Source organism: Sparus aurata, chromosome 7, assembly GCF_900880675.1.
Source record: "Sparus aurata chromosome 7, fSpaAur1.1, whole genome shotgun sequence".
NCBI classification, from domain to species: Eukaryota; Metazoa; Chordata; class Actinopteri; order Spariformes; family Sparidae; genus Sparus; species Sparus aurata.
In genome coordinates, this window is record NC_044193.1 from 3,736,361 (window position 1) to 3,750,320 (window position 13,960).

At 40.4% G+C, this 13,960-nt stretch overlaps 1 protein-coding gene across 4 annotated transcripts; it reads right to left on the reverse strand.

Moving 5' to 3' along the window:
- Positions 1 to 1,621: 1,621 nt before the first annotated feature.
- On the reverse strand, positions 1,622 to 11,623 carry tcea2 (transcription elongation factor A (SII), 2). 4 transcript variants are annotated; one of them, XM_030421985.1, is made up of 10 exons: positions 11,491 to 11,623; positions 9,296 to 9,358; positions 7,583 to 7,688; positions 6,643 to 6,724; positions 6,294 to 6,490; positions 4,358 to 4,414; positions 4,022 to 4,176; positions 2,944 to 3,090; positions 2,776 to 2,847; positions 1,622 to 1,970 (listed from the first exon to the last, which is right to left on the reverse strand). In XM_030421985.1, the coding sequence occupies exons 1-10, from the start codon at positions 11,557 to 11,559 to the stop codon at positions 1,962 to 1,964; spliced, it is 957 nt and encodes a 318-aa protein (XP_030277845.1). In that variant the 5' UTR covers positions 11,560 to 11,623; the 3' UTR covers positions 1,622 to 1,961. The 4 variants fall into 4 exon arrangements, with proteins under 4 accessions (XP_030277845.1, XP_030277844.1, XP_030277847.1 ...); XM_030421984.1 differs by having other exon boundaries at positions 6,294 to 6,493; XM_030421987.1 differs by lacking the exon at positions 11,491 to 11,623 and adding an exon at positions 11,146 to 11,207 and having other exon boundaries at positions 6,294 to 6,493.
- Between the last annotated feature and the right edge of the window lie 2,337 nt (positions 11,624 to 13,960).

The following is a 13,960-nucleotide window of genomic DNA, read 5'->3' on the forward strand; positions in this document are numbered from 1 at the left end:
CACTCAGTTCCTAAAGGAAACCAACACACACACACACACACACACACAGCTCTGGTCTTTTTCCACACTTCACTGTAACCTGATATCTTTGTGTTTAGGATCTCTTGTGACACACACACACACACACACACACACCTACATATTTAGGCTGCAGTACAGACGTACACAGTCTCGTACCATCGCGCCGTCACACAAACACAACATTGTCTATCTGCACATCAGAGTTTCCTCTCTGGTTTTCTGTTGGTTCACGCTGATCATCATCTTTCCATCTCGAGTTCTGACCCTCCATAAAGTTTCTCACCTGCTGGACACTAAACACGGCGAACAGTAAATAAATATGTGGACATGTTGTGAGGTCAGTTTGTGATCTGTTTGCCGGTTCACTCAGTAACCGTTCTCTCTCCGATCCAGCCGCTCTGCGTTCCGTCTCGAGACTTCAGTCTGTTTTCCATCCAGAGAGGAAGACGCCGAACAGAACCTGGTGTCACGCAGGCCCTCCAGCGTCCCTCCACCCTTCCTCTCCTCCACCTTCCTCTCCTCCACCTCTCCCATGCTCATGTATGGAAAGAGCTCGACGGTGTTTCCACAACAAACACAACCGGAGCTTTCCCCGCTCCGCTTTCTCACCGCTTCTCATCGCCTCCGTCAACACCTGCCACGACTCTGGTTTCTGCTGCAGTCACTGTGACGATGTTTTCTGTGATAGTTTGATTTAACTAGAAATGACGGCGCCTGAAAACTCAGCCTCAGCCACAGTCACCTTATTCAATTTAAGGCGATCCTAAAGTGTTATTCTTTTAACAATGCGTCTATTAACAAAGTTGGTTTAACTTTCAATATTGAATTCATGTAAAAATGTAAATCCTGGGATGTCATGCGACGAGTACGTCAGACTTCTAGCGTTTTTACAGGATTTCTGATGCTAATATTGAGCTAATTAATCTGATTATATTATTCTATAAACTCTGATAAACTTTGCTGTAAAGGAGATGTATGATAATCATTATCAGGTTCATAATTGTGTTTATTATTTCACTACGAGAACAAGTTAATCAGTTTCCTCGTGTTTTTGCTCCTGTCTCTTTAAGGCCCCGCCCCTTTCAAATCACCAGCCTCCTCTGATTGGTCAGCGCACACATGCCTGACCCATCACCGCTAACTAACAACGAACAGAACAGCTGTGCTAACGTGCCAAACTAGCTGCTACGCATAAAATACGGAAAATGTGTGACATGGTGATGTAGTGTGATGTCACAAAGTCGCAGCATTAAAGGTGGGACTGCTTACGAGGCGTTTCAGGAGCGGTGTTTTGCGTGGGAGAGACGAGCTTCTGTTGGTGTGAACTGACTTTTTTTTTACTTTCAAGATCTTTTACGTGCGCTAAAACCTCAAAAACAAATAATTAAAGGTCTCCTTGAAACAAATTTTACAGTCGACAAATAAAAGTGTTGATTTTCACACACAGAAAACTCGCCGTTTGTTTTTTCTCAACTGTTATTTTATTGTTGCAATTTAAAGAAACACGGGTATCAAATAATCTTAATTTTATCAGCAGCCAACCAAATATTAAAATCTGTGAAAATCCAGGAAGACAAATAAAGAAGACGTCACGCTGATGTCATCTTGATCCAAGAGCAACTTTAATATAAATGTTTAAAGGGCAAAATATGTGGCAGCACAACATGGCAAAGAAAGGCACATCCACTGTTTCCACAAAAGGCCCAAATGTGATTTCAGTCCGGCTCATAAAGCTTCATCCACTGTAAGAAATTAACTCTAAGTGCTCCATGCAAAACAAACTAAACCAATATGACAACATGAACTCTCTCTCTCTAAATATATTACAGCTTTTTAGTTTTTATATATATAAAAAAAAGAAATTATACAAAATAAAGAAAATTCACAATCAATTCACTTTTTGGCTTCATGATAGAATAATATACACACAAACGTCCTCTTCAACAGAACTGTGAGAGAAACAGAAAGAAAGAAGGATTTTAAAATGAGGTGTGAACATCAGTGTCGTCATATTTAGTGTTTCTGGAGAATCTGTCTCCAGTTTTTGTTTGCACGTGTGTTCCTGAGGTTAAAGTGGTCGTATAACTCGGCGTCGCTTCATTAAACTCATTTGTTTCTGTTTGAAATGTCACGTCCTCCCTCCAGGTCTCAGATTCTACAAAACAACAACACGCACTTCCCACAAACCATCAGCTCCTCAAATTAGTCGCTTCACCTTGACCTAGAGCCGCGGGCTAAATAAGGGAGGGACCGGAAAAACTACTACGAGGAACAAGGGTGGGGAGGAGTAAACATGGAGGGATGAGATGGAGGGAGGAGGGTGAAAAAGGACAGCGGGAAGGTAAGATGGTGTGAACGAGGGAGGGATGAAAACTGAGGAGAAAGAAAGACGAGGGAAGGGAGAAGAAATGAAGAGAACTAAAGAAGTGAGATGAAGTTTTAAAAGATGTAGAGAAGCAGTGGGAGGAGACAGTGAGCAGAGCATGAACAGGTAAGAAGGAAGCAGGTGAGCGGAGAGGAAGAGGAGCAGAGGTCGGTCTCTGCTGCCACCCTGTGGTGAGAACCTGCTACTGCAGTCGGGTCACTGTGGTGAAATATAATGACTCAACATGTGTGTGAATACTTAAATCAATAAAAAGTCTGGCAACCCCCGATGTGTGTGTGTTTTCCTGGAGGGAACATCATGCAGGAGTTGTGTGTGTCTGTTTGTGAAAGAAAGCAGAAGTTTGTTTAAATCTTAAATCGTTTCTTTACCTTCCATCGGTTTCCGCAGCTGTTACACAACACGAAGGTGGTCATGGGCTCATCAGCGCTGCGCGTCTGCACCTGCACAACACCAACACACACCAACAACTGAAGAGTGAAGCATTTTTATCGTGTGTGTGTGTGTGTGTGTGTGTGTGTGTGTGTGTGTGTGTGTACCTGTGTGTATGAGCAGCTCTTTCCGTGACACTTGTTGCAGATGAACATGTCCGTCTCCGTTCCTCCGACCTTCGACAGCTGATGCTCTCTGATGGACTCTTTGGTCAGATTCTCTCTGATCTGCTTCAGCTCCGCACTCGCCATCTCCTGCACGCGCACACACACACACACACACACACACACACGCACACACACACACACACACACACACACAGGTTAGGTTTTCTAAATTGTTTTCTGTGGGTTAGGGTTAGTTATGACTTGAGAGCTGGTGGACCTGAACACATTTTCTTCACCATTTTTCAAAATTGTTCTCTGAAATAATTTTTTCGGACATCGACAAATAAACATCCTAAAAAGAAATTCAAATAAAAAGATTTTTACGAGCAGTTTAACACAAAAAATCATCTGGAATTTGATTTTTTGTAACCTGAAATATGAAGAAAATAAATATGCAACTAATTTGTGTTTTACTGGTTTTCCCAAGTTTCAAACAAGCAAAAAAAATAATTAAGTTCCTTAGTAAATTTTAATGGAATAATCAACATCAACAAAACATCCTAGAAAAGTTGCGTGGAAATGTTTTTCTTCCTTGGAAAAGAAATCTACTAAAATGTTCTACTCTCAGTTTCTCACTTAAATTTGAAAAATGTCAAAAAAAATAAAAATTCTTCCTTAATAAAAACTTGCAAAATTTATATTTTGGTTTTTTCACAAACGGAAAATAAAAATAGAAAGACTAAACCACCAGTTCTAAAGTCATGAATACAAGAGAAAATCAAAGTGGATTAGCAGAAAAACAAATGTCTTCACTTGTCCCTCCGGGCTTCCGTATGATTGTAACCTCCCGATACAGACTCCAGGCTGCCAAACATCAATATGACTCAACTACACTGATATGAGATCAGAAAAGGCTCCAACTGAGCCCAAAACACAGAACGTCTCTGGGATAAAAACTTTTCTTTGGCCTTCATCTAAACACACACACACACACACACACACACACACACACACCACATAACACTCAGACGAACCCCTCGAGAAGGTAACAATGAAACAAAATGTCTGCCCGTCTGACCTCAGCAGTCATACTGGCGATGCGATGAGGCGAGATGTTCCCACACAGGACGTTACGCCGCAGGTCTGGATTCTTCTGGTCCTTGAGGTTGGAGATGCGGCTTCGTAGGCGCGTTTTGTATTTAATGTCTGTCGACTTGAACTCCTGGAAGATCTGTGGGCACGAAGAGCGGTCAAGGACAAAAACGCTCACACATTTATGTACAGAGTGTATCGAACAAATACATTTATACATTTATTAAAGTAAAAACAGCTTGGAACAAGTGAAACAGATAATTAACATCACTGGTTCAGTTTGTTTTCACATTATTAAAGTCTTGATGATATAAAAGGATATCTTCTTCGATTTGTGCCGCGAGGTGATCACAGTCGACTCCGATGGTCCGGTGGTCATCTGGAAGACAAACACAGAGTATGCACTTTAAAAATGGAGATATACATTAACTCTATTTAGAAAACAATATTAATGGCACCATGACAAAACTACAGAAGCTCAGAGGGGCAAAGTGAGGGAATCTTTGTTTCTGATGATCGTTTATCAAAGTCGGATCTAAACTGTTTTCTCTGCCGTGTTTGTGACTTGAGAACTGGAGGGAAAAACTTTTTGCAGGATAATCTTTCAAATTTCCTCAATATTTTTCCATCTGTGAAAACACAGGAAAAAGAAAATATATTTATGTTAATAATACATTTTGTGTGTGAATCCAAGTGACAAAATCATGATATATTTTTTTTCTCCTGACAATTTTTTCCAAGATCTTTTTCTCCACCATTGTGAAACATTTAGTCAAACTTGTGAGAGTAAATTTTTTATCTTTTTTGGTAAGGCTGAATTGTGGCTCAGTGTTTGTTTTGCAGTCATCATTGAAATTGACTCTTTTTCAATCTAAATTTCCTCTTCAGAAGTGTTCTCCTTTTCAATCTGTTTCGCACCTTAAAAATATTTTTTGTCTATGGTAAAAGAAAAATTAAGCAACTTAGATTATCCTGGAAACCTTCATTTCTGCATTTCAAATAGTGAGAAAAAGATCAGATCACAAGATCTGCTAAAACTTTTGTTTTCTGCTCATTTTCACACATAAAAAAAAAACAAAACAAAATGTTTTTTTCTGAAAAAAATTCTCCTGAAATACTATATTATATTTTGTTTGATTTCACACTTTTTCATAATTTTTCTTTAGAAAAATTTGCTTTTTACTTTCAACGTGTTTCCCCAGTTTCTCAAGTCATGAACACAGTAGAGAAAAATATATTTTTTTTATTCTGGATCACCAAAAACCAGAAATATTCTGTAACCTTGTGTTTTAAATGGGCACAGAGAAATTAAAACTACCTGGAAGAAAACATGCATGCTTTCAGTCCAATTTGAACATGAGGTTGTCGTGCGTTTCGACCTGCTGAAGTTGAAATGAGTATTACAAAACAAAACAAAGAAATGAGCTTTACTAAAAAACTAAATAAAAATCTCCTGAAAAAAAAATTACGCACAAGAAATGTTTTTTTAAATAGGAATATGACATCTTTTGTCGTTTCCCTGCATTTTGTATTACATAAATGTGAAGAAAAAAAAAAAAAGAAATTATTTTTCTCCTGATTTTTTTCTGCTTGGTTTCACACATGAAAAAAAAAAAACCTTTCTTTTTTTGAACAAATTTTTACACATGTTGCCTAAAATTAAGGGATTTACAAAGCTCAACCTAGAAAACATTTGTCTAATCATGAACACAGGAGAGAAAACTATTTAAATCTGAAAACTGATCACCAGAAACAAACAACAACAAAAAATGTCACTTTCCCCTCGGGGCTTCTGTAATCTTGTTTTCAGTGAGCACAGAGAAATTAAAACTCCCACAGAAGAACACATGAGGTAGTCGTGCACTTCAGCCTCTGTGGTTAAAATGAGTTTAGCAAAAACAAACCAAATTTCTTTCTCCTTAAAATTCCATTTCACATACGAAACATTTATTGTTTTTGCTCAAGTTTCACCCGTGAAAACTTTTCAAAGATGAAAAAAAACAAGTATAAATTTGGGTGAATATCCAGGCAAAACTTCACCAAACGTTTTTCCACCTGGTCTCACAACACCAGAGAGAAACAAACGATATCAGACTCAAAAAATAATCATCATCACCTCATGATGTCATGGAAATTAGTTATTTTTTTTTTAATTCTGCGCACCTTAAAATGTTCTTCGTTCACCGAGGAGGTTAAAGAGCCTCCAGGTCTCGTCAACGTCTCAAGATCGTGAAAACATGAAATAAATCCGTCCTCACCGTCAGTCTGCAGCGCCGCCACCAGCAGCTCTCGACACTTGTTCCTCACGCTGTCGGTGGTGACGGGCGGCGGGGGGAAGGAGGTGACCCGAGGGGGGAGCGTCGGGGTGGTGGGGGAGGTGGGAGTAGTGGGAGCACTGGGGGAGGTGGGTGTGGTCGGGGTGGTGGGCGTGGTCTCAGACTCCCCTGACTTCTTACTGCTGAGCAGGAGGAGAGACAGGACATCACTCCAATAAAGGAACATTTCACTTTAAATCCTCTTCTGTCATTAAAGAAGCATCAAATGCAAAAACTGACTGCAGCATCGGTTCATCTTTAATTAAAGTGACCTCATCACTGTGCGACGGACCTTTTCTCGCTGCTGCCTGAGTCCTTGGAGGTGGACGATGACCTCACAGGAGAGCCGTCCTTCTTCTTCTCCTCTGAACCGTCTGCAGGACGACACACGAAACAATGAACCGACACACACTGACGCGACAGTAACGCACAGTGTGACGCTCATCCACTGTTTTCAATGAATGTGCATCCACGAGTTAATGTCCGACTTTCTTTCCAGCGCATCCAGTTTGTGCTGCAGGCGTCAACTAATGAGATGCTCTGCTGCTTTTCTAGCTTTGATATCATTAGAAGTTACATTTCTTTGGTTTTTGGACTGTTGGTCTGGAAAAACAAGACATTCATGGACATCCTCCAAAGACTTGTAATGGTCGATCTCACTTTTTTTGTAGACTGAACTAATTAATTATAACCTTGAATAAATAACCGACAGATAAATCAATAATAATAAAACATCGCCCCTTCCTGTCAGTAGCCATGGTTCCATGAAATGTCAAGCAAGTTTTAAGCAAACTTTTGCGTTTCCATGAACTGTTTTGAGTGAATGAAGTCGGCTACGTAAAGTGTAATTCCGTCAGAGGATGACGCGTAAACAGAAGCTAGACGTAAACAAACCAGGAGACAAAATGGAGTTGTAATCGCTCTTGCGTGTCAGCTAGCGTCGGTGCGTGTAGCCTGCTGTCCTGAGACAACGAAGGAATGCAGGATCAGCTGTTTCCTGTCATGTGACTTGAGTGTTTGCAACATCCGATTTTCTGTTTCCACAAATTTTCTAATGCAATGTTTTGAGAAATGCCCATAAAACTGCTTTATCACAACAACAACAACCACAACCCTGTCCTTAAAAACTCCCCTGAGCTAACCCTCTAATGAGTCATCACAACAATAGAACAACACACACACACACACACACACACACACACACACACACACACACACACACACACACTTACCCAGCAGTTTCTTCCAGGACTTGATGAGAGCTTTGGCCAGAGTCTGAACTTCTTCCTCTGAGCTCTGCTTCCTCACGGCGTTCACCGACATCCCGACTCTGGTCGACTGCAGAGAGAGAGACACCGAGATCATCGTCACATCAGAGGAGAGCGTGAAGCTGTTCTGTTCTCGCGGACACGTGGACGCAGGTTCACACAAACACGGGATATAAAAGATGAAGCAGGAACAAAGCTGAGCCTGTAAATAAGCAGTCACTTAGATGTGAACTAGTCTGAACTGGCAGTAAACAAGATTTCTACCTCAGCGTATCATAACGAGGTATCAAATTTCCCAATAAACTTCGATGTCACCGCACGACTTCGTCAGTCACTTCTCATCGATGAGATCAGAAGGACAGATGGTGAGATCAGATCTCCGGCTTGCCTGAAGTCGATGCGTTACTTTAACAGATTTAGTAACAGTGATTCTAGTAGTTATGCTGCAATCAACAAACCTTTTTTACCTTCTAGCATTTCGTATTGACTGATCCAAACAGGAGACTTTGGGACCTTTCTTACCAAGCATTCTAATCTGTTAGATCAGCTGCTGTAGCTGCTCGTGAAGTTTACAGACTTTCCACACAAATATCTGTTTGGATTGGAAATCACGAATACTGACGCTGACATATCAAATTCTAGTCTTGCAATGGACTACAGCAACACATGATTCGGCCTTACACCTCATTTATACTCAACGTTCGATGCATGAACAGATACAACCTTCGTATTCTACGTTCATTTCGTCCTGGTCTCGGCACGTTTTCTGAAAGCTTGTGATAAATAAAACAGCAGTACCTCATGAAAACACTGGAGGGCAGTGTAGCTGACAGGCAAAGAAGTCTTAACGATGGCGGACAAATCACTGGAAATTACCTTCGTTGATATTAGGGCTGGGCATCACCAGGTACCTCGCCATACGATACTATCACGATATTTTGCCCACGATAACGATAATATCGCGATACAGCGATTCTGCGATAATCGATATATTGCAAGAAATTTCATCCACGATACATCACGATATCTGTGTCACTGAAGAAATTCAGAATTTATTGACTGCACTGAATCCATTTCACAGGAACTACAAAACATTGTCAATCAATTTCACATGAACGACAGCCATGTAAACAAAGAGTATATTGCACAGTGTCTCTTCTTAACACACACACCGACTACAACCATCATTAATATCTATATGTGTGGGTTTCAGAGCTACTTAAACCATTTTTAAAATTTTATTTGGTTGTATACCTATGTTTGAATAAAGATAAAGCTGTCCTCCGAAGAGGGGTGGTGGTTCCTGGGCCAAAAAAAAAAAAAAAATTATTATCATTATTTTTTTTTTTTAACATTTTTAAATATCGATATTTGGCACCAGTGTATCGATAACGTACCTCAAGACGAAATATCGCGATATATCGTAGTATCGATATTTTGGCACACCCCTAGTTGATATTCCCCATTGATAACACAAGTCATAAGAAATCTCCGACTCTCTCTTGACTCTCAGCTGCCCCCTACTGGATGTGCTGCTTACCAGCCATGCCAAATGTAAAGTACGTAGTTACGGTTATATTGTTTGAAGCATGAATGGGCCTCCAGAGTAGAATCATGTTGGACTTCGGGTGCACTCGGTGGTGTTCGGTGACATGGCAGAGGGGTGGAGTTTATTACCTGCAGGGTCTCCAGAGACATCTTGATGTTCTTGAGTTCCCTCAGCAGGTCGAGGGCTCCGTCCTGCAGACAAAACAACAAAGCATCATCACTTCCTGAATCTGTCACGTTGTTTCATCTGTTTTAATGTGCGTCTGTTATACAGAAACGACAAAGCATCCGTCTCTGCCGAACGTGTGTTCAAAGTGACAGATTTGTTTCAATCGATGTCGTTTAAGTCAAGGTGGATGTGAAGATTCGTGGTTTCGTCCGAACGTCCCACCCACCGCTGAACAGCTGCCAGACGCCCCAAGACGATCGTTCAGCGTTCACTAAAGGTTACAGAGAGAGTGATGGACGCACAAGATTAAGCGTCAGAGCTGCTCGTGTAAGTTGGATGGTGTAGTCGCTGCAGCAGCTGTTGAACTGAACACACAGCAGCTTTACATTTTATCAGTTTTTTATCCTTCAGAAACAGACGAGAGAACAAGAGGCGACAAAGAGTTGAGATCAGCTGACTGTGGAGGAGAGTCCAGGAGAGTCAGGACTCCTCGGTCTTCTTTGGTCTTCAGGTTCCAGGTCAGAGTCAGTTCTGAGCAAGAGTCCAAAACAGCCTCACATTTGATCTTCACACCATCATTTTCACTCCTGTCAGTCTCCTTACACAGACATACATCAGTTCATTGGACTCTATTGTGAAATTCTAGTATTTCTTAGTCCACCTCAAGTGTTTGTCCCTGGTTCCCCTCCTCAGAAGTGGACTAGAACCTGCTCCTCGTATTCTGAGAAGCTCCGAGATGATCTTATTTTGATCGGACAACTGATTGGAGTCCTACATTCCTCATTGAACAAATCCCGTATCTGTGATGAAGTTCATTTTCTATCTCTCACGGGAATAAGCTTCCTGTTCGTATCCTCTGATGGTTTGGTCTCTCTGGTTCTGCCGGATCGCACTTCAGAGTTCCATCACTGCTCCCTTTAGGAACCTTTAGTCCTCATCTTCGGATTGATTCCAGATTTACATGATGACACTTTCAGAGACGTTCAATGTGGCCGCAGAAACTACAAACTTGAAACTACAAAACCTTAAACAGGAACGAAACACCTCGTCAGAAGTCCGTCAACAGCAACAAACAGCCAGCTGATTGTTTTCCTATCACCAGTTTCACTACGCAGAGTTGAGCCGGGTCGCACCGGTAATGGACCTGCCTCTAAAGAGGGTCCAAGCCCCGCCTCCAATCCGGCCGGGGAGACGACTGCTAACGAGCCCCGCCTCCTCCTCAGATCAATACTCAACTTATTTCTCTTTGTGTTTGTTCTTTCAAATGTCAGCTGTGTTTCATCGTGTTCACTTTCAGCCGCTTCAGGAGTCGTGTTTAGTTCCTGCTGGTGAAAACGCAGCGTTTCCTGTAATGCTGCTTCAAAATAAAAGCTTTTTCAAACGACTAAATATCTGCGGCACTCTTACTGTGAAGAACTCACAGGACATTTAACGTGTTTTTAACTGAATTAGCGGAGCGGCTTTGTTAGCGGTGATCGAGACAAGAGCATCATCGGTTTAAAGACACACCTTCAAACAGGTAGCCCAGGTGTGCAGGTGAGCGTTAAAAACTCAACCTATCAGGTCAAACTCTGCTCCACACTTTCCTGCCCCATTAGAGGTATTTTCAAAATAAAGTTCTCCATGTTCTCCCACTAATTTGCTGATTTCTTGGTGTTTGTTGCCCATTTAAAAACGTAAAAACGACATTTTCCAGAAGCTTCCAGAGAGCACATGTTAAATGTTAATTACCCTGTGCGTCACTGACGCTGTTTTAAATGTAAATACGGATAATATCAACAGTTTTAACTTCATTTCCAGCCTCACTCACTCTCTCTGAGCTCCATGTGAGATTAACAACCTCTGGATGTGGAGCTGATAAACTCTCAGGTGAGCTGGCTGGATAATTGACTCACAGGTGCGACAGCTGCTGTGATTTTATAGACAAACAGCAGCAGCAGTCAGCGGTGATGTAAAGACAGAACCAGCAGCAGCAGCAGCAGCAGTTAGCGGTGATGTAAAGACAGAACCAGAACCAGCAGCAGCAGCAGTTAGCGGTGAGCTGGAGACAGAAGCCTGTGTGTTCAGACCCGCTCGTGCGTTTCCAGAATGATCTCCTCTCGCGCTGAAGGTGGAGCTCATCACCTGATGCTGTTGTTCGGCTCGTGTCACTCACCGTGTTCTTCTTGTGCACCATTTTATCCAGCTTTTTGGCGATGCGCTCCACTTCCTGGTTTTTCGCCATGTTCAGAGCGTCACTTGTCCTCCTGCGCTGCGGCGAGAAGCTCCATGGATGTGGAGGGAAACTCTCCTCCTCTCCTCCTCCTCTTCTTCTTCTTCTTCTTCTCTTCTCCTCCTCTCTTCTCCTCTTCGCGCTGCAGCCTGTCTGTCTCCTTCCCTCCCAGCTGCTGACTGCATCTCGTTTGTTGTTGTGGGACACTGAGGGACGCTGGGAGATGTAGTTCCGTCCGAACTCAGCCCGGACTCACTGGACCGAAACTTTTTAATGACACCCAGCAGAAGTCCAGAAAACCACAGACGGGATCATGGGAGGTAAAAAGTAAAAATTATGAGAAAAAGGTAAAAAATGATCAGATAGAAAGTCTTAATTGTGAGTTAAAAGTCATAATTAAGGGATAAAAAGTCAAAGTTATGAGATAATATTCTAAATTATGAGATAAAAAGTATAAGAAATTAGACAGAGTGTCAAAATGATCAGTTAAAAGTCCTAATAATGATAAAAAGTCAAAATTATGAGAAAAACGAATAAAAATGATATGAAAAGTAAATAAATAGACAAAAAGTCAAAATGATCAAATAAAAAGTAGAAAGTATGAGTTAAAACATCCTAATTATAAGGAAAAGGTCAAATGAATGAGATAAGAAGTCAACAAATAGGAGAAAGAGGTAAAAAGGATCAGATAGAAAGTCTTAATTGTGAATTAAAAGTCACAATTAACGGATAAAAAGTCAAAATTATGAGATGGAATTTAAAATTGAGAGGAAAAGTATAAAAAATTAGATAAATAGTCAAAATGATCAGTTAAAAGTCCTAAGTCATAATTAAGTGATTAAAAGTCATAATTATGATATGAAAAGTAAAAAAAAAAATGAGAAAAAGTCAAACTGATCAGATAAAAGTATCATTTATATGGAAAATAGTAAAATAAATGAGATAAACGTCAAAATTATCAGTTAATTAGGCATAATTATGAGATGAAAAGTTAAAGAATTAGATAAAAAATCAAAATCATCAGTTTAAAGTCCTAATAATGAGATAAAAAGTAAAAAAAAAAGAAAGTTAATAAGTCCAAATGATCAAATAAATAGTAAGAAGTATGAGATAAAAGATCCTTATTATAAGGAAAAAGTCAAATGAATGAGATAAGAAGTCAAAATTATCAGTTAATTAAAAAGTTTGAAAAAAGAAATTAAAGGTCAAAATTATGAGAAAAAGGTAAAATATCAGTTCAAAATCATAATTAAGAGATTGAAAGTCTTTATTATAATATACAAAGTCAAAGTGATCACATTAAAGTAATAAATATGTTTATATTTCGTCAAAGTACAAATATCATCAGTGAAGGTTTGATCAGATATGATGTGAAACCTGATTTTGTCTCATTTCTCACATTTCTCAGTGTCTCTGAGGAGATGTTAAACATTGAGATATTCTGTGTTTCTACTGGACCAACAGAACTCTGCGGACGGCTCAGAGTCGTCACTGATGACAGAACCGCAGATTTAACTGTTGTCCACTTTGTGTTCATTCTCCACAGTGTGTCTAAATCCAGTCCGGACCGTCCTGCCACAACAGATCAGCTCAGACAAATGACTACAGGATACTCTACACATGGGTGGATTACCCAGCGGGCCTACCGGGCCCAGGCCCAGGGGCCCAAAGGGCTCAGGGAGGGGGGAGGGTGGAGGGAGGGAGGGGGGAGGCCTCTAAGCCAGAGTGAAGTCACTGTTTTTAACTTTGGTGTCAGTAACATTGAGGGAATGTCCACAACATTCAGTTTGAAGATGTGAGAGGAAAGAAACCATCTCGTCCTGCTTCTTCACACAAAGACACCGAGCAGTGAAACGTCTGCAGGACAGAGCGGAACTGCACATCTGTTGTACAGCAGACGGATTAAAGCTTTAATTCAGATACACTCTGTTTTAAAAGGGAAACAAACACAAACCAGAGTAGAAATGACTGAAACCTTCAGTTCCCCTGTTCTGCCACTAGATGTCAGTGTTGTTATATTGTTCTGTACTTCATGTCCAGCGCAGGACTGTTGATACATACAGTACATTTATACTGTGTGTGTCTCTCTGTGTGTGTGTGTGTGTGTGTGTGTGTGTGTGAACAAACTCTAAATATATAATTCACCATTTATTTAGACACCATTTGACTTCTTGTTATCTGCAGGTTGTGTTTTTTCTCAATATTCAGATATTATTTTTCAGCTTCTTCCAGGTAAGAAGCTGAAAAATAATATCTATTAACCTGGATATGATTTATAAATAATAAAGAAATGTTTGTAATAATTGAAACTCAAGTAAAATCAATAAAAGCTAAAGAACAAAATTGTGTTTTTAAAGAAAATTAAAAAATGATTCTGACTCAAGATTGTGGCGATTTTCTCAAAAGTTTCATT